We start from the raw sequence: 21,498 nt of genomic DNA, 5'->3' as shown, positions 1-21,498 counted from the left end.
GGCACACATAAATGTCCTTATCATATTGGGTGAGGCAGTGTAAGACACTCCAAGCTATCTTCAGCACTAAACACATTAATAATCACATCACTCTAAGAAACTTAGAAATGATTGATAAAGAACTGTTAAAAACAGAATTTATACTGACTTCTTCAGAAAATAACACATGTATAACTACTTATATAAAATTCAAATTAGGCTAACTGAAAACTCTTCAGCTTATATAAATCTTTGGTGATAATATTCAAAATTTATTAGTTCATAGTTTAAATATTTAACTCTGAATTTGTTAGTTGACTTCTTATAAACCAGACAATCTGGCAAATTTTTCAGGATTATAGCCCAAAAAATCTTGCAGATCGTCTGTCTTATATATAAAGATATAAATCTCTTGCCAGACGATATATACATATCATCTGGCAAGAGATTTATATCTTTTTATAAAGTAGAAGTTTCATGTTTTTAAAATTCATAAACATTTTCAGAAATTTGTCAGTCTCTGAAGATGGAGATGGCACCTAACACACCTCTAGTGTCAAATTACTTAGCATTTACTTAATTATAAATGATATAGCTCAATATAATTCAGCATTCGTTTGACTTTAATATATTACTATCAGATGCTTATATTTGGAGAACAAATTAAATAAATTTCAAACAATGTTTATGAATTAAAAAGTAGGATATTTTCCTTGTGAACAGATTTATAGTTACCATAATTTGATAAATTTAAAAATATTGTTTATTATTCAAAGTTTTGACTTTAAGTTCCTTTAAATTAGTATTTTTCTCTTTACAAATGCTTTGTAGTTCTAACAAATTAAATTTTTAGGTTATTATAGCATATTCATGGTATTAAAATAAGCCAAAAGCCAAATTATTTTGACCTGTACTTGGTTTAATCATATGTATATGAATTATAAATTTAATAATTTAAATAAACTAACATTGATAATATCAGTAGTAAAATGATTATNGGCGATTAGTCTACCATATCCCAAGTTCTGCTCGTTTTGATTCTAATTAAAATAAATTATTTATTTATTTATTTATAATTATTAAATTTATCAAGAGATGGTAGTTTAACTGCTTACCTACAGTCAATTTACTTTATAATTAGCCTTATAATCCAGTAGTTCGTTTGGGCTTTAATTCAAAAATCGGGTTGTGGATCGAATGTTTACATACGGACAGATTTGTATGATAGAAAAGATATTTTGCTTCAATTTAGATCTTACTGTTTTTCTTTTAATTAAAGAACTAAAAAATTGTATGGGAGTTTAATTAGGTTCTTTTACTTTTTTTATATAATTAGCTAATATCTATATTAATATGATTTATCTGTATGCGTAATGATATGTATGTAGGTTACACATATGTCAGTCATTTCACCCAGTTATTATGTTATCAAAACAGATACTACAATCAGGTTACTTTAAAATATCAAATCCCCCCCACAAATTGTTGACGTTAAACTTTAAGCCATTATTATTTTGTCATAAAAATAATATATTAACTTTCGACTTGATACATATTACATTATTTTGAAATATTTTTAGCAAAATATTACACAATTTAAATTTAAAAAGTTATTTAAGAATTCAGATAGATATACAAGTTTTTGAATTAAAATATGCAATACAAACAAATTTTATATTAGAAAAAAGTAAATAATTCAAAACGATTATTTCTTAATTTACGCAAACCATCAAATACTTTTTTCGATGGCTCAAACTGTAGAAAAAGTTGAATAGTTGTTAACAGTAAGAAATTCTTGGATGGAATCCAGACATTAATTTTGTCCTAGTTCAGGTATATCGAAAGAAGAAATGTAGAATCTAAGGAAAGCAATCAGCTGTTTTTAATTTTGTAATTGTTTGAAGTTTGTATACGGTTAATCGGAGGCTCTGGCCCCTAAGTTTTCCATATCTGGTCTCGATTTTCATCTCTCTAATTCTATTTTTGAGATCGAGGAAGGTTGGACAGACTGACGGAAAGATGACAGTAGGAATCTACAGTTTTGCAATTTGAAAATTGCAGTCCAAAAATGGTCTTGAAAATAGTGAATTTCAAAAACTGAACAAAATTAAATGGCACACTGATCAACTGACATAATATAATGGAAAAACTTATGTCAAATATAGATTCTTATATTTTGGCAATAATTACATAAAATTATCATTTTCTGTATTGTTTCTATGTAAGATATGGTGCTTACTCTTTTTTCTTAATATATCATTATTGATTTTTTTTTGTAACTAAGTTGTAACAGATTGGTTTACAAATTACAGTAGTAACTTTTACATATAAAAACAGGATAATGTTACCACAGTAACCTAATATGTACTGACTCAATCAATACTATAAATTGTAAACATTACTATTGACCTAGTGTGTTATTTACCTATTTATTATATAATTGAAACTTAAAAGACAAAAGCAAGGGTAATTACAATTCAGGATACAAGTTTCAAAAGAATCAAATTTCTAGATGTTGATATGAAATTTATGATATAATAGAGATTAGGAGATGAGCTGGTTTGTCTATTAGACACAAACGTAGTGAAAAAATGCTACATTTAATTTGTATAAAATATTATTTTATAAAAAAAATAATAGTAACAACAACAATGGGAATTGACGTGCTTATCTTTTTCTCACTTAAATGCTGTTAGATTAAAGTCAAGAAATGATAGTGTATATTACATTTAAGTAAATATGGTAAATCTTTTTCAGGTTTTAGTATCTATGAGAATAGGGTGTGTCTTGGATTTGACATACTACGTCATAATTAGCAATCTCTAGTATCATGTGTCTTATTTCTCTATCACTATAAATCACTAATTCTACTGTGCCATTTTAATGTTTTTATTAGACCAATATTTGTAATAGAAAATATTTAAGAAGTCAACTTAGTTCACTCTTATTAGTTTATTACAGTAATGTCATAAGTACCTGGATGAAAATCTCAAGAAATGTTTTATTTTTGATGGTTCAAATGGCACCGAGTATAATTACATCTGGGATTTAAACATTGAATCTACTATTGATTAGTGCATAGTTTTAGTTGACTAAAACAACATTAGTTTTGATTCAGAAGAGCCTAACATGAAAAGTGAAGGAGTTTCCAACTTCAATACCACAGAAAACAGTGATATATATATATATAACTTACTTTACTTGCATTAAATACCGAACAAATTCATGTCAACAGAATTGATTCTGCTGACATAGTTCTTTTTAATAAACAATAAAAGACAAATTTATGGGTGAGCATTTAGAAATTAAGGCACGTTTGTATTAAAGCCAAACAAACTACAAGATTATCAGGCTGTGTTAAGGCTAATTTTAATAATTAATTATAAAATAATTCAACTATTGATAGGCGATTAGTCTACCATATCCCAAGTTCTGCTCGTTTTGATTCTAATTAAAATAAATTATTTATTTATTTATTTATAATTATTAAATTTATCAAGAGATGGTAGTTTAACTGCTTACCTACAGTCAATTTACTTTATAATTAGCCTTATAATCCAGTAGTTCGTTTGGGCTTTAATTCAAAAATCGGGTTGTGGATCGAATGTTTACATACGGACAGATTTGTATGATAGAAAAGATATTTTGCTTCAATTTAGATCTTACTGTTTTTCTTTTAATTAAAGAACTAAAAAATTGTATGGGAGTTTAATTAGGTTCTTTTACTTTTTTTATATAATTAGCTAATATCTATATTAATATGATTTATCTGTATGCGTAATGATATGTATGTAGGTTACACATATGTCAGTCATTTCACCCAGTTATTATGTTATCAAAACAGATACTACAATCAGGTTACTTTAAAATATCAAATCCCCCCCACAAATTGTTGACGTTAAACTTTAAGCCATTATTATTTTGTCATAAAAATAATATATTAACTTTCGACTTGATACATATTACATTATTTTGAAATATTTTTAGCAAAATATTACACAATTTAAATTTAAAAAGTTATTTAAGAATTCAGATAGATATACAAGTTTTTGAATTAAAATATGCAATACAAACAAATTTTATATTAGAAAAAAGTAAATAATTCAAAACGATTATTTCTTAATTTACGCAAACCATCAAATACTTTTTTCGATGGCTCAAACTGTAGAAAAAGTTGAATAGTTGTTAACAGTAAGAAATTCTTGGATGGAATCCAGACATTAATTTTGTCCTAGTTCAGGTATATCGAAAGAAGAAATGTAGAATCTAAGGAAAGCAATCAGCTGTTTTTAATTTTGTAATTGTTTTTTTTTTTTTTTTTTTTCTTCTGTGTCCAATGCTGTAGTTTTCCAATTTAGGTAAACCAGTTTTTTTATTTCGTTGCTCGGTTATACATTGGGTCTTAAAACTATACTCATCTCCAGTTTTTGGACATTGATATAAGATTTAAATAAGGAAATGCACAAAAGCGGTGTATTTAAAACCCACGCATGCTTTTCTCTACAAATCATCTTGGTCCAACGACCTGTATAAATATAAATTATCAGCATTTAAGCACGCACTCATTAGAAGAGCATTTTTACATTGCACCATCGTTCAGGACCGCTTCACATAGATTGGTAGAATTAAAAGAATTGCAACAAAGTTAGGCTACAGAACCGTCACAATTGAAGGCCTGATCAAACGTTAAGAGAAAATATGGGCAAAAATGATGCTAAAGTACATGCGATTAACAAATTCACATACAGTAAGCATATGGTAGGAGTGATGATTGAGTTGGTTACTTATAAAAACTCAAGAATGGTCTATAAAAGAGCACCCAATATCTATAGCTTACTAAGGAATAAAGACAGCGCAAAAGATGGAAGAGAAAGCTGGAGTTTATAAAATACAATTTGAAAATTAAAAGTTTGGAGTAGCAAAGAATTATGTGGACGTAACCAGAAGAAACCTGACGGTACGTCTGCGAGAACACAAATATAACATTGATAAAGGGCACATTAGCGATTATGGCGCAGACCGAAGGAGCGATTGTAAAATGGGATAAGGCGAAAGTCATTAAAACGGTTCACTCTTCATCCATTGCCTTGGAGATGGAAAAGATGAAAATATTTAAAAATAAAATAAAAAACTATTGCCTAAATGAAAAGAATGGTAATGCGCTTCCAAGCGTTGAAGTATATGATAGAAAAAACCATGGGACATAAAAACCCTTAAAGTTTCTAATAGTTATGCTTAGCCTTATTTACTATGTTTTATTTATTTATGTTATTTCCATTGTTATTTATTTATTTTTTCATTTATTCAATGTACACAAAATTATTGTAAAAAATTATAAAAAACACAATTATTGTAAAATATTTTAAATTTAAAATGAAACGTATTCGAAAAACGATGCGATACATTTCGGAACGGTTTAATCGTAAGCCTGAAGATATCCTATATTAAGTAAATAGATTGAAAACGTTTCAGAAATAAAATAATTTATGCACGGCAAAAACTTCAGTGTGTTCATATAAGCTGTACTTTTATTAATACATATTACAAGAAATTAAAATGTAGGTTTAATAATTTTATACTTGATATAAACTTACATCCAGCAATTTGCTAATAGACTTTACATAGCGAAAGTTGACCTCGAATATCTCAGCCCATAGATCAAATTTCAAAATTTTGACTTTGTCACGATATCCAATTAGACATGTTTTACGCAACTGCAGAAAATCACGTTTAATAGTTGTGCAGTTGCTTTCAACTCTGATCACTGACAAAACTTACTCTGACTTATGAAAAGCCTTGCTTAAGAAATAAAGTACAACATCTTGTATGTGATTTTATGACATAAACATGGAAAATCCCAGATGTTACAGCAAAAAAAATCTGACATTGAAGCATTTATATTGTTATGAGAATAGATATCAATTACAGTATATACTAAAAGTCTATCAAGGTAATAAATGGATTATAACATTTTCATTATATATCCCACACATTTACCATTTTACCTCTACTTCTCTCCATTGGGTAATTAAAACAAATTACTTATTGTGATATCTTCAGAATGTTGTGGTAAAACTTTTAATCATATTTTAATTTTAAAGTAATTGACATTATACTTGTATTATTCTTCTCATCTTNTAAGGGGAGGAAAGGTGCTATAATATGATTCCATATAGAGCTAAATCAAGATAAATTAAATTGTATGAAAAGTTTGGAAATACAATAATTGTTATGTATGACTTTAGCATACAACATTTAACCTTTGATAATGTGAAATCTAAACCATGCTTGATTTTGTTAAACTTCTAGTTAAACAAAATCAAATTGGTGATATGAACTAAACTTTCTAATTTATGCAAAATTCTTTTCCTCCAGCTTATAATGCTGGAGGAAAAGAATTGCAAAGACCTGCTTTCTGCAAGGTTGCTGCTTTTCTTGATTTGTCTTTGTTTCATAGGCTTGAAAATAAGCAAGTTATCAAGCTAATCTCGTTTGATTCAGAAATGGGAATGACCTAGGCCACCAGGATCTGATGGTTTAGACAACAGCAATTTCATATTGCTTCTAGAAAGGCTACAGAGTATCTATTGCCTTCTTTAATTAATGTAAAAGTTGTTTTCAATGTATCCAATAATTCTGAGTCAAAGAAACAGTGGTTTTATATCAACTTTATAATAGTTTGTGAGCTAGCTTGAAGTTACTTTAAATCTAATTTCCAATGGGAAAATTCTACACTTATTTGATATTACAAATAACCATTGTCATGTTCCATATCTTCAATTGTATTTTGTGACATCCAATTAAAAGTCGAATTAAATTGTGAATATACTATTGGAACAATCAAACAATGTAGTTATTGCTACACAGAAAATCACAATAGCAAAAATCTGATTTTTTTTTCTATAAATGATTGTTTTCAAATATTAAGTTTTAATCTTATTTTAAAGAACAATTACCTATTTTTTTTAAAAATCTGTTGTCTAATATCCAATTATAAAATCTAAATTATTTTAAAAAATTTGTTTCTAGCTTATGGCAAAGTCTTTTTGGTTCGTAAACTTGGAGGGCACGATCATCGAAAATTGTATGCAATGAAGGTGTTGAAGAAGGCGTCTATTGTGCAAAAGCAAAAGACGTTGGAACACACAAAAACGGAGAGACAAGTTTTGGAAACAATAAGACAGTCACCTTTTCTAGTTACTCTGCATTATGCCTTTCAAACTGATGCACAATTGCACCTTATTCTTGGTAAGTATATTTTATATTTCTCTAGTATGTGTACTTAAAATCATTTTTTTTATTCTGAAGGGAGATTTATTTCTTAATAAAGTGTAGAAATTTCAAATAGATTAACCCAAATCAGAACTAACATTATTTATTTGACTGCTAACAACTTTATTGTGATGAAATAAAGTTTAAACATGTCAACACTATTAATCCTGAAAATAAATTATTATCCATCAACAAATGTTAATTTACAAATAGAAAAAAACACCTGCATATCATGTCTTAAGCTGGTAGTATCCAGCCATAAATATTGAGAAACCACCTGTTTTTTTCTAATGCCTTGTGTAATTTTTTTAATCACTTGTGATTACAAAATAATGAATATTTCACTTTAGTCATATTCTGAAATATTTAGCACCTTAATAAAAAGAAATATAGGAATCTGATTTTTTTCTATATATAATCTTATGTAAATATCAAGTTTTAATCGTATTTTAAACAATAATTATTTATTTTTTTAATTTACTTAGTAAATTTTAATAAAACGAAATGTATGAAATATATAACGTTTTCAGGATTGAGGACTAGCAACAGTTTAATAAAAGCAATTTTCCAAGTTAACCTTAAAACAAATATGTTATTAAAAACATAATTCACTGTATTCTAGTTTATTTAATGATTCTTGTAAGAGTATAATACAATAAACAAAACACATAACAAAAGCTATTAACATGTTTGCTACCAGTATAAAACCAATTTCCCTACCAACATGCCTTAGTTTTTTTTATTTTTCATAATATATATGTTAAGTGTTGCATTTTTTCTTTGAAAAATAGGATGCGGCGCTCGATTTGTACCTATTAAAAATTAATGTACAAATACTAATGCAAATCAAATGGATGAAATATATTCAGTTCCAACATTGTAAGCCTGGAATATATTAACATAAAAAACAGTACACATCCGAACCTTAAAAGAAATTTCAGGATATTTTTATGCGAACACGAATGTTTTTGATTTGCACAGGTGATCTTATTCAGGTTAAAATATTTTCAAATGGAATGCAGAAATGGAACATTCTTAGGATCATTTGAAAAAACGTATAAAGAAGAATATTTTAAAATTATAAAAGATTGAAAACATTCGTGTTTGCATAAAAGTATCCTGGAATTTCTTTTAAAATTTAGATGTGTACTGTTTTTTTTATGTTAATATATTCTTTGAAGGGTACAGTAAGATAACAATAAACTTTCTCCCTTATAAACAAAGGATAAATTTCCCTGAGCAATAATATAATTAAACTTTAAGGGCACACATAAATGTCCTTATCATATTGGGTGAGGCAGTGTAAGACACTCCAAGCTATCTTCAGCACTAAACACATTAATAATCACATCACTCTAAGAAACTTAGAAATGATTGATAAAGAACTGTTAAAAACAGAATTTATACTGACTTCTTCAGAAAATAACACATGTATAACTACTTATATAAAATTCAAATTAGGCTAACTGAAAACTCTTCAGCTTATATAAATCTTTGGTGATAATATTCAAAATTTATTAGTTCATAGTTTAAATATTTAACTCTGAATTTGTTAGTTGACTTCTTATAAACCAGACAATCTGGCAAATTTTTCAGGATTATAGCCCAAAAAATCTTGCAGATCGTCTGTCTTATATATAAAGATATAAATCTCTTGCCAGACGATATATACATATCATCTGGCAAGAGATTTATATCTTTTTATAAAGTAGAAGTTTCATGTTTTTAAAATTCATAAACATTTTCAGAAATTTGTCAGTCTCTGAAGATGGAGATGGCACCTAACACACCTCTAGTGTCAAATTACTTAGCATTTACTTAATTATAAATGATATAGCTCAATATAATTCAGCATTCGTTTGACTTTAATATATTACTATCAGATGCTTATATTTGGAGAACAAATTAAATAAATTTCAAACAATGTTTATGAATTAAAAAGTAGGATATTTTCCTTGTGAACAGATTTATAGTTACCATAATTTGATAAATTTAAAAATATTGTTTATTATTCAAAGTTTTGACTTTAAGTTCCTTTAAATTAGTATTTTTCTCTTTACAAATGCTTTGTAGTTCTAACAAATTAAATTTTTAGGTTATTATAGCATATTCATGGTATTAAAATAAGCCAAAAGCCAAATTATTTTGACCTGTACTTGGTTTAATCATATGTATATGAATTATAAATTTAATAATTTAAATAAACTAACATTGATAATATCAGTAGTAAAATGATTATCTACTTTTATTTGTAATCTCTTTCTTAATTTTCATTTTGAAGTAATAATAATGCAGCTCATTCTATACAGAATGAGTAGTAATTTTATATTAAACTACATAAATTACAATATTTAAACTCATTTACTCTTAGTTTTAGCCATAGATCAGAACAAATATGCTAATAATTAGACTAATTTTAAATTTATTTAAGTAATTATGCCAGTAATACTTCCTACAAAATCTGCATCAATGTAAATACAATACTTCTAACAAAAAAATTTTGGTATATTTTAGAGGGAAAAGTAATTAAATAATACAAGAATGGCTATTCAGGTGATATTTTATTGTATGTTTTTGAGATGAAAATCATTGAAGTGAGTTGTTTTTCTTACAGAATAATGATGAGTATTATTTAAACTTTTGTAGCATTGACTATACAGAAAGCACAAAAAAACTTTTTTATTGGAGTTTTATAACAACAGACAAGTTCTTTATTATCAAATTTAATGTTCTAAAATGTTAAAGTTTGCTTAAACCTTGTTTTTAGAAATTAAGGAAGGCATTCTAAATGTTTCGAATAAAGCAGGAAACAGTTGACAAGTTTCTTTGTATTTTAGAGGATATTTTTAAGAAGGACTTGTCTTCTAATGACAGAAGTCCGAAAGTATTAGGAAACTTGTCTTTATTGTCTCTAATAAAGCAAGTTTTCTTCTCTTGAATTAGTTTTATCAAATAGTTAAAATTGTGTCGAAAAAAGATCCGACAAATTAATTTTTTTAAATCAAAATTTTAGGACCATAACAATCAGATTTTTTTAACACATGGATAAGTAGCTTCTAAAGTAAATTACAAAATCTGTTGTATTTATCTGCATAACTTACTACAGTGATCAAAAATACAATTATACTGAAGTTACATTCATTCATATTATATATATTAAAATATCTTAAAGTGTTCTTAATAATAGTTACACTAAAACAATTAAATTTGAACATGTGTACTAGAAAACAAAGAACATATCTTGAATCTGATCAAAAGATTTTTTTTATATGAAACGTGTTTATATACATTTTGCTTGCAGCTCCATTTTTTTAAATATTAAGAACAATTATAGTTTATTTTCAGTTCAAATGTTATTTTTAGACGTTCCCATACATCAGAAATCACTTTATAAAAATTAGTTTCCCTTTATACTTAGTAGCAGTAGTTTCTCTATAATTTCTCACTGAACTAATGACCTACATACGATGGCTTGGCTTATTTCATATGTTTACATTTTTCAAATTAAATCTGTATTCCTGACCTCATTTTTGTTAAAAATGCCTTCATTTCTTTTGCATCAGCATCTATTATAAATTTTTATTTTTACATAATTTCCTTGTAACCGATTTGATTGTATATGTAAAAACAGTTACCGGAAAGAAGGCAAATTAAACTACTGTACCGCTTTAATTTGTACGCCGTCTAAATTAACTCGTCGAGTCTCTTAGATACATTTAAAATCTGAAACGACGAGTTGTTAGTATGATAAAGTAACGTGCGTTAAAATATGCAGTGATGAAAGCAAATTGCATACAAAACAATAATTTTCATGAATATTTCAACATATATTTGTAATTTTAAATATAATAAATTATGACTCATAAAATTTATAAAACATTTTACAAAATTGAGAAGAAGATGATTGCTCTAAACATGATTACAAATAGTCTTGATCAGTTGTAGTTCTAACAATAAAATAGCTATTTAATGTTTCGTTATCTAAACTTTACATGTAAATCTATACTATATATATGTATAATTTGAAAGCCATTTGAAAAATATCAATACAGTTTAGGAATGGAAGTATGCTAACTTATTATTCAATGGATTTGAGCACATTACTTTTTTTTATTTGTAGATACAATCTTGGAACCTTTACATTTACATGGTGGCCGAAAAACTAGTTAAATTATTGATAAATTATCATTGATTATTGTAGATGTTTTTACATGCTTGGATGGTAATACAGCTTTATATCAGAGAACTTGAGAATATTTTGTAATGCTTCATTTTCAAAATAACTTTCATGAAATTTCTAACAAAAACTATTTGTGGGCCAACCTACATTAATATATTTACGTTAGATTTGTTGATAGATCAAGAAAGATTTGTCGGCATAATGGTATTCTGCTTAGAGGACAGTACATTGCATAAATTATGAAACATTTGCAGCTTTTTTAGGTTACAGAAGATCTTATTATTCATTTACATGGCTTTGATATGTGACTGCATTCAATATTTGTGTATATATATTATTATGTAACTAAACTAAACTGTTAAATCATCTTACAGTTATATAAAATGAGTTACAGTAATTAGAGAAATTCTTCTTAACAGATACACTAGTCCAAATTTTAACATAAACATTATTTCAGTTGTAGAAAATTTTATCAGTTATCTTTACATTAAAGACTAACACATTATAAATATCTTATATTTAGAGCAAAGATTTCACTATTAACTCTATTTTAAATTACTATAAATTTACTGAAGTGTCAGCTTTAGGCAAATAATATGGAATTAATGATTATAAGAACTGATAAGGATCTGTCCCAATTGATTTGGTTGTTTAACTAAGTTGATATGTTGTGATGATAGAGATTTGTAGTATTATCATGCGTGACCTAAATGAAACTTAGTATGAATATGCATTTCATATATGTGTAGTTTCCTGACTAGTAATTCTATATTGAATATGGTTGTAAAATTGTACCTTAAACTCATTCGCTGCATGTTAAATAAGAGATAAGCATGCAGCTGTCGAATTTTGATATAATGGAGTAATAGAGGAAAGTGTTATTCTGATAATGCCAATTGTCTGTTGTACCTGAAATGCCATTGTCAACTACAAAACAAAATATTCTAGGACAGTGTCCTAGAATATTTTGTTTTGTATGGCATTTCAGGTACAACAGACACTTTTAGCCACTGCTCCCTTGGTTTCATAAACTTATACCCAATACCCCTAACTTGTTTTTCCTTGTGTGAGAAAAGCTCAGAAATATTCTTAGAAAAACTTTTCTACAAACCTCACTTTGTGTGCTTACTGTACATTTTTCTCTATATTTGGAAACCATTAAATACAATGTTCCTTCTTACCTGCTTTAATGGATTAAATGGATCATTTGGTTAGGACACTGAGTTCAATATCCTCCTGCTACCCCTTTGCTTCTTATCATCTCTCTAGGTTTACTCGCCACCACCTAGGGGATGGTAGCACCCACTTTGGCAACTGCTGTTCTAGGAGGTGCACATATAATCTATATTAAAGTAAATATGAAGGGAAAACACTACATTTTTGAGCAGGGATGTAAATAATAGCTACCGACGGCTATCTACAGGATATATACTAGAAGACTCTAGTAATTATAATTTAATATTCTTAAATATGGTAATTCTACACTGACAGATACTTTGAAACAAGTGATTTGGTCTGTTGTTTTCAAAAATCTGTTATATCAAAGGACCTTAAAAATATCAAAAATACTTATTTTACAATATTTAAATCCCAGTTGGGAGATATCTTTAGAATGTAAGTCTATGATTCACTCATTGGGTAAAATATAGATTCATCTTAAATGTAATTTTCTGAGTTGAATCTACATTTATATAATTAAATAGCTAGTCAAAATTATTTACTTTCAAGTCCATAATTTAGCACTTAACTAAATATTATTATTAGAAAAAATAATGTTAAGTTCTATTAATAAATTTAAAAAAATTTTCAGATTACATTTGTGGAGGAGAATTGTTCACTCATCTATATAACCGAGAACATTTTATGGAAAGTGAAGTTAGAATATACATTGGCGAAATCATTTTAGCCTTGGAACATTTACATAAGGTATATTTTTATATATTTCAATAACAAAACAATGCAATAAAGTATATTGTATATTATGTCAAGTTTTTAAAAATAGAAATTCCTAAAGTTTCAAAACTAAATGAAGATTTTGCTTATAATAAACATTTAGAATGTAATAAGACATTACATAAACAAGAAGGTAAAGGCTTTAATGAGCTAAGTTTTTTTAAAGTTTTGAGTAACAGATACACAATGACAAACCATTTATACTAGTATTGAAATTTATAATTTAAAAAAAAAAATGCAACCACAGTATAGATAAGATTTCAATGCAAATAATGTTTCTTGCTGATGTACTCAATAATCCTCATTGAATTAAATGTAATTAATGATAGATGAAACGATAAATTCATGTGATACATATAAAACTATCTATTTTTTGTCTGCAGTGTGTGCATTTATCAGTTCATCTTAAATCAAAATAATTATTTTTTCAATTCTACTTCTACATATGTGCATTGTTTAAAGTAATTACACTTGCAAATCACAAAACATTAAATGATTAAATTATATATCGGGTATTAAAAACAAAATAATAATGACTCTACATTAATAATTTAAACCAAATGAATTAGACTAAGATATAACAATTTGCAAAATGATCACCGTAATGAATCGGGATACTTTACTGCTACTATTAATAATTAATTTCTAAGTTATTTTGTACTAGAGGTAGGCTTTAGGCCCCATCTTTTATTAAATTAATATTTACTAATAATTTAGAGGTGACATCTAATGCCTACCTCTAGTACCAAATAACTTTATCACTATTATTAATAATTAATTTCTAAGTGCCCAATTCATTACGGCAATTGTTTTGCTTCTTATTAAAAACATCGGGGTTTTGAGATGTTTATAGATATTGGAATCAATACTTTTAATAGAACAGAACGTTTTTAAATCTTCTGGTTGAACAACCTCAGTGACATTCTGAAAGAACAGCTTTGAAATGTAATACAGTATATTAATCATTAAAATTATGTGTTGTATAAACTGTAACCAGTTTTAGCCTCACTCATTATTTTGATGTAACTGTTTTAATTAAGCTATAAAATTTCAATAAGAAACTGGTTAATATTAAAAAGTTTAAAAATTATAAGACCATTACTTGTATTTGCAGCTCTCAATAAACAAAAAAAAATTATGATTAGTTTTTAACAATTTTATATTAAAACAGAACACCACCACAATAAAACTATCACTTTTAGATTTAATAGGTTATCTTTANTCCCCTTCCCAGTCAATCACAGGCAGCCACTCACATTAGGTTGCCTTCCTTGGTTCTTGAATCATTTGAAGGTGAAATTGCTAAATGGCAATGCATCTGGGAACAGTTTACAGCAGCCATTGATGAGGATTCAAGCATACTGGACATTGAGAAGCATGTCGGGTTTATGATTTTTAATATAAAAAATATTGTTCTTTGTATTTGTTTTATCAATGATATATCAGTTTACAAATAAAAAAAAAGTCATCGATTGCAGTCTATTTATAATAGATTTGGCGCACAAAATATATTTATTAATGTATACATATGTATGATAATTTTTAAGAGATGGAGTTTATACGATTCATACTTAATTCATTGACAAATATACATTCATACAGTTATAATTTTAATATAATTGTATTCAAATTTAATATTTTCTAGCTTGGCATCATATATAGAGACATAAAATTGGAGAATATTTTATTAGATTCCAGTGGTCATGTTGTTCTAACAGATTTTGGACTTAGTAAAGAATTTCTACCTCATGAAACGGTAAATAATTCATTTTTCTAATTTTAAATTACAAGGGTCAAATTTTTTAAACCGAAATTTATCAACAAATGACATCAGTAAAACTAAAAATATCTTTCTAAACACTATCAAATATTTTAAATTATAACTATTAGTGATAATAGCGTATTATCTGTTGTTTAAAGATCTATTTTAAAGCCCTTTTTATCTCAATATCTAAAGGTTATTACTAAATTTAGTTCACTTAACTGATTAAAAGTATAATTGTATATGCAAATAAAGTTGACCCTTATATATATATATATATATATATATGTGTGTAATAATAACAGAAGTGTTAACATAAATTTTAATGCCACAATAATTTAAAATGAATCTGCTCGTAAAATTTATAAATCATCATTTGTGTGTCGTGCAACTCCTTACTTCTGTAATTAATTTTATTGGAATAAAATACATGATTTTTATATTTGATGCATAAATTTTTTTCCTTCTCTGGATTGAAATATGTATTATATAATACTTCAAATGAAATTCTCTTCTTTTTGAAAGTATAAAACAAAGCATATTGGTTTAAGATACTTTTAAAATGAATTATAAGTAATTGGAAATACCGACTAATAAACAAAATTCACTTTATATTAACTAGGGGCCCTTCTGAAAAGGTAAAGTAAAACTCATAAGAGAAAAATCACTAAAAAATTACGTAAATGTGAACACGTGATTTGTATTTCTCACTAAATGTTGTAATGTTGCACCATGTTACAACATTGAGCAACCTGCATGTGGTGTGGGTAGTGTAACTGGCAATACATGTGCACAATTTGCAGGAGTTGCAGGTTTGAGTCTCTGCTCAGACCTATTCTTTTCTTCCAGAACTTTCTAAGTACAGATTAATAAATATAAATAAATTAATATTTAAATTTATCAAGATATGGAAGCCAAAACATGTATCTCTAATCAAATAAATTTACAATTAATTATTAAAATTAACCTTAAAATAGCTCGATGATATAGTAGTTCATTTAGCTTTATTTAATTAATTGGGTAAGAAATTGAATGATTATATATTCATTTTATGAATGGTCTTAGTAAGCAGTTTTAGCAATTTGTGTTTTATACAAGATACAAAAGGATGAATTTCCACTGGTTTTTCTACATTCTGTTAAAAACTAATTTAAACATAAAAATGTACCAGATTTCTAAATGATGCAAATATATTTTTCAACTTTGATGTTGACTGAAAAGATTAATAAATCGTATTGTAGAATGTTTTGGGATGTTTAATTATAATGTGTTTAAAATTGTAAGCATTTAGTCTCGTGATAGTTATAATGCAGTCTTTTACTTAAATTCTGATACAATTTCCCATTTCAGGACCAACGAACTTACTCTTTTTGTGGAACGATAGAATACATGGCTCCCGAAGTAGTTAAAGGTGGCAATGTTGGACATGATTTTGTAAGTATTATTTTTGATTTGTTTAAAAGAAGATAAATATTACAAGACTATAGTGTTTAACTTCTTTTAATCTGATCTAATTTTAATTTAAAAAATTATTAGATAAAATTATAATTTAACAAATAAATATCGTAATATATTTATTTACATTATATCACAAAGTTGTTTTATCCAAATCTGCAGCAAGAAATGGCATTCTCTAACTCAATAGAAAGTTTATCTGTAGAAATTGCAAACATTCACCAAAGATCAATGGTAAATTGTCATTTGTTCCCACTAGTTTATCATTTTGAAGTAACATCAGTGAACAAATCCATTTGCATTTAGTCAGATTGGAGTATCTAGTATTGCAGCAGCATTTCATTAATCAATTTAAAATATATTTATTCTAAATATAGATTTTGCAATGAGGAAAAAAATCTTTCTCTACATGCAAATAAATGTGATAACGTAATTGATATAGTACTTTTAACGTTGAAAACATCAATCGGTTAATTTTTGTTTGATGCTTTAGTCTCTTACAAGGGAAGATTCCATGATTGTTGCGAGTTTCAGTATACAAGTTTGTTTGTTAGATAGATTGGTGTGAAGAATATGACGACTAGGTTGCCTCTCGATGGGAAAATAATGTGAGAGACTGGGTTAGAATGTGGACCCATTGTCTCACTGTTATTCATGTATTCAATCCCAAACTGAAATAAAGTGACTAAGTTTTACATGTGTTATTGCTCATACATATTGCACCAATATGTGTTGATGCTGGTCACAGCACCAATGTGTATTGGTGCTGGACCAGGATCTGAGATTTGATGAAGATCAAGAACATTCTCAATTCAACTTGAATATTACCGCTCATACCATCACTTCTTCAAGTGAGACTATCGGTATCTTCCAACCCGAAATTTGGACAGATCTGATGCCAACAGGTATGAAGATTTACTTCTTACTTCTTACCATCATTATCTGATCTGTTTGTTGTCCCACTCATTGTCATGTGCATTTGTCTGCCATATTGTCCCATCTTCTCTGTTGTTTGCAGAACCAATTTTGTTACCCAACCGTCACTGTTGACTGAAATGGATACTCCAAAATATGTCCGAGATATTTCCAAACCACATAAATTCAAATTTCAAAAAGGAATTGAGCAAGCTCCGACTTTGCTGCCCTACTGTAAGAATGTCAGTAACAAAGACGATTGGCAAGTTTAATGCAATTTCTGACTCAACACCATCTGACGAAATCAATTTGTCCCACTACATGTTGAACGAATGGCTTAGGGAATTAAAGATACTAGATGAGGGAAACCGATGCTGCTGCCTGTGAAGAAAGGAAAGAATCCACCAGACTTGCTGTGATTAGAGTCCAATAGGTTTTCAACTGCAGGAACGCCCCATCAGTCTAGACTCCCCTTCCCAGTCAATCACAGGCAGCCACTCACATTAGGTTGCCTTCCTTGGTTCTTGAATCATTTGAAGGTGAAATTGCTAAATGGCAATGCATCTGGGAACAGTTTATAGCAGCCATTGATGAGGATTCAAGCATACTGGACATTGAGAAGCATGTCTTCCTTTGGGGATATCTCTGAGGAGAGGCTAAGTGCCTAGTAGATGGCATCACCATAACTGCAGGGACATACTCTGAGACCAAGGCATTACTATTGAAGAAATACAGTAATAAGAACTGTATAATTCAGTCATACATTGACTACCTAGAGAGTCTGCAACCTTTGATCCACCCTACTGCCACCGAACTGAACGACTTCTTCATTGAGTGCAATAATAGGGTGCATGCCCTGAAAGCCCTGGGAGAGCTCTTTAACCACTACATACACACCCTAACACCAAAAATTCTTCAGGTCTTCTCAGATTCCTTGTGTGAACAATGACTCATCCATGCTTGTCATAAGGGCACTAGTGAGTCCGACCTGGAACAGTTGCTGAAGTTTGTAGGAGACAAAATAGATGGTATCATTACTGCTGCTACTATCCGTGGGTCACAGGATCTGTTTCTCACTTCTCTTGTGAGAAAGAAGAACTTTGAGTTACAGCGGCTACTCTAGCACTCCAGACAAGGAATAAGTTAACGGAAGAAACACCAAAAGAGAGAGGATCCTCTCATCCTCTGTGTACCGTCTGCAACAGCTCCACCACTTCAGTTCTGCACACTTATAACAAATACTAGGAAACTATGCAGGAAAACTGCACTAGACTAACTGTTGTTTTTTATGCTTAGGCCAAAATCACAGTGCTTGTAACTGCCCTCAACAAGGAAAACTAACATGATGATTGCATCCACATTGTCAACATATCTCAATATGTGAGACAAACCCAAATCAAACCCATATGGTGGTTGCAGCTAACAGACCCATACAGCATACAACCCAACTCACATCTGCTCTGGTTTTTGCTCCATCAACCATTAGTACAACTCAGGCCACAAAATACAATCATTATTAAATCTGAAGGAAAATTTAGAAATTCAACACTGAAAAGAATAAAGAAATAGCAGAACAAGCAAATGTATTGAAGGCTGGAGAAGTATTTTCTGAAAAAGAAAGTGAAATCATAAAATTAGATTCAATAATTAAATCATTAAAGAGCAAAATGATTTGCTGAGGTCCAAAATTGCATGATTATCAGAAAACTTGAAGAAGACTCAAACACTGTTAGAATCTGCTAATAATGGCATCAATGAAAAGGAGATTGAACTTTTGATTTTCAAAGAATTGAAATGTCTTCGAGAATCGAGATGTATTGCCACACCTAAAAGGTTACTGAATGCAGATGTTAGAATAAATGAGGTATGTGCTAAACTAAAAGAAGCTTTGAAAGATAAGTTGGAATATCAAAATAGTTTAGAATGCAGTTTTCAGGCTGCAAGGCCATAGTCCCCTGAAGGGTCTAAAACAAGAAAACCTGAGTGTAGCAAACACCAATGATTCAGTGCCGCCACAAAAAGCTAAGTGTAGAAGTTAGTGCCAAGTGGCTGTTAGTTGAAAGACTTATAACTACTTAATGCTAATGAAACTGAACATGAGTGCAAATCTTAATACTATTTAACAGCTAGGTTCTATGGACAACAGAACATGCCAGTAGAAGCTTGTTTTGTGTGCATTATCTGTCAAGCAAACAATGGTTAATGTTAAATATGGCATACAAATTAACATGAAGTAATTGTCAATTATATGATAGTTAATGTGTAATGAACCATTTTTTAACTCAAGTGTCATTGAGTTCTATAGTAGATTGTGTTAAAATAGCACGTTTGATAAAACACATGCTTACTGTAAGAGCTACTTTTCTTTGACTCCATACTTCAAACTTATCATGTAACACAAAAAAAAATGGGAAGAGTTTTTCTCATGTTTATCTGTAACTACACAAACTGGCATGATTCATATATATGTCCCAATTAAACATAATTTAGTGTATAAGCTCAAATTTTGGCATTGGTTAGTATTCTTAAGTCAAATACTTTTGAACAATGTGTTACACTGTTTTTCATGAGAACATTTAGATCTTTTTGTTGTTAGAAGTGTAATTGTTTTACATCATTTTTTATCCAAACAAGAATTTGAAAATGACCTGAGATATTAAAAGATTGATCAATTAATTTTTGAATAATTCTGTGAATTTAAATTTTATTTAATAGGTAATAATTTAATAATTAAATTATTTAGTCTGTTGACTGGTGGAGCGTCGGTGTCTTGACGTACGAACTGCTTACGGGTGCATCACCTTTTACGGTAGAAGGCGAAAAGAATACGCAATCTGAAATTTCTAAGTAAGTATCTTTAATTTTTTGTCAAAGATGAGATTTAAAATGCTAATTTTTGTAATTAATTAAATGTAAATGAAAGTCAAAAAGTTTTTATTGGTTTTAATGTACTTTGTATCATTGAACTATGTAATTTCCATTTTGATCTACCAAAAAATGAATCATTCTTTATACATGGAATATGACTAGGAGGTTTTTAAAGATAAAGTATTCGTCTTATAACACTCTCATAAATAATTTTATGCATTAAAATTACAAATAAAAATTTCAATTTTTTAATTTTAAAACAAAAAAATAATAATACAAATACTGATTTGATAAAAATCAGCTGTTTAAAATGACCTTGGCGCAGTGCCAATGTTAAATCTGTTCAGGTGCAATTCTCCTCTACTTTGTATTTATAATCACTTTTAATAAGAATTTAGAATACATGTAACAGTGAATATAAATGAAATACATTAATTTTATATAAAATTAATCATATTTTTTAAAAATTTATTGAATTTTCCTTAATAATTTCAATATAAATTCATCTTTAGGCGTATTTTGAGGACCCAACCACCCATTCCTGAACATTTATCTCCAGAAGTCAAGGACTTCATACAACGATTACTGATTAAAGATCCTAGAAAACGTTTGGGTGGAGGTGTTGGAGATGCACTTGAACTTAAAAGGCATAAATTTTTTAAGGTAATTAATTACTTTCTCCTATTCCTCCTGAAGTTTAATTTAGGATGATTTATTTATAAATTTTACAATTTGATTATATTTTCAGGGTCTTAATTGGGATGAGCTTGCCCAGAAGAAAATTCCTGCGCCATTTGTGCCTAAGATTACGGGGGAACTTGACGTGAGTAACTTTTCTGCTGAATTCACGGAGATGGAACCCACTAATTCCCCTGTTGCAACCCCACTGAGTGATGATACTTTATTTAAGGTATATGAAAAATCAAAGATCTACTTAAAAATAAAATATCTGTATAATAAAAATTTTGCTTGTTACTTCAGGGTTATTCTTATGTAGCACCTTCAGTACTTTTTAGTGAAAATGCAGTTAGTGATGATATTTTTGGTCCGTCCCACGAGAATAAACCAAATACGTCTCATTTAGTGGCAGCAAAATTCAGAGTAAATACTTAAA

At 28.4% G+C, this 21,498-nt stretch overlaps 1 protein-coding gene across 1 annotated transcript in view; it reads left to right on the top strand.

Moving 5' to 3' along the window:
* Positions 1–6,989: 6,989 nt before the first annotated feature.
* Positions 6,990–21,498, top strand: part of LOC111633714 (ribosomal protein S6 kinase alpha-5-like) — a 33,463-nt gene continuing 18,954 nt past the window's right edge. Inside the window, exons 1-8 of the mRNA XM_023378325.1 lie at positions 6,990–7,227; positions 13,242–13,357; positions 15,030–15,140; positions 16,497–16,580; positions 20,260–20,363; positions 20,897–21,047; positions 21,133–21,294; positions 21,366–21,485. Coding sequence (XP_023234093.1) covers positions 7,071–7,227; positions 13,242–13,357; positions 15,030–15,140; positions 16,497–16,580; positions 20,260–20,363; positions 20,897–21,047; positions 21,133–21,294; positions 21,366–21,485 — 1,005 coding nt within the window. The 5' untranslated portion in view covers positions 6,990–7,070. The remainder of the gene's footprint in view (positions 7,228–13,241; positions 13,358–15,029; positions 15,141–16,496; positions 16,581–20,259; positions 20,364–20,896; positions 21,048–21,132; positions 21,295–21,365; positions 21,486–21,498) is intronic.

This window comes from Centruroides sculpturatus, unplaced genomic scaffold (genome assembly GCF_000671375.1).
Source record: "Centruroides sculpturatus isolate CEXI.00-Female unplaced genomic scaffold, Cexi_2.0 scaffold910, whole genome shotgun sequence".
Classification (NCBI taxonomy): Eukaryota; Metazoa; Arthropoda; class Arachnida; order Scorpiones; family Buthidae; genus Centruroides; species Centruroides sculpturatus.
Note: the sequence above shows the minus strand (reverse complement) of the source record. Positions and strands in the feature narration are given on the sequence as shown.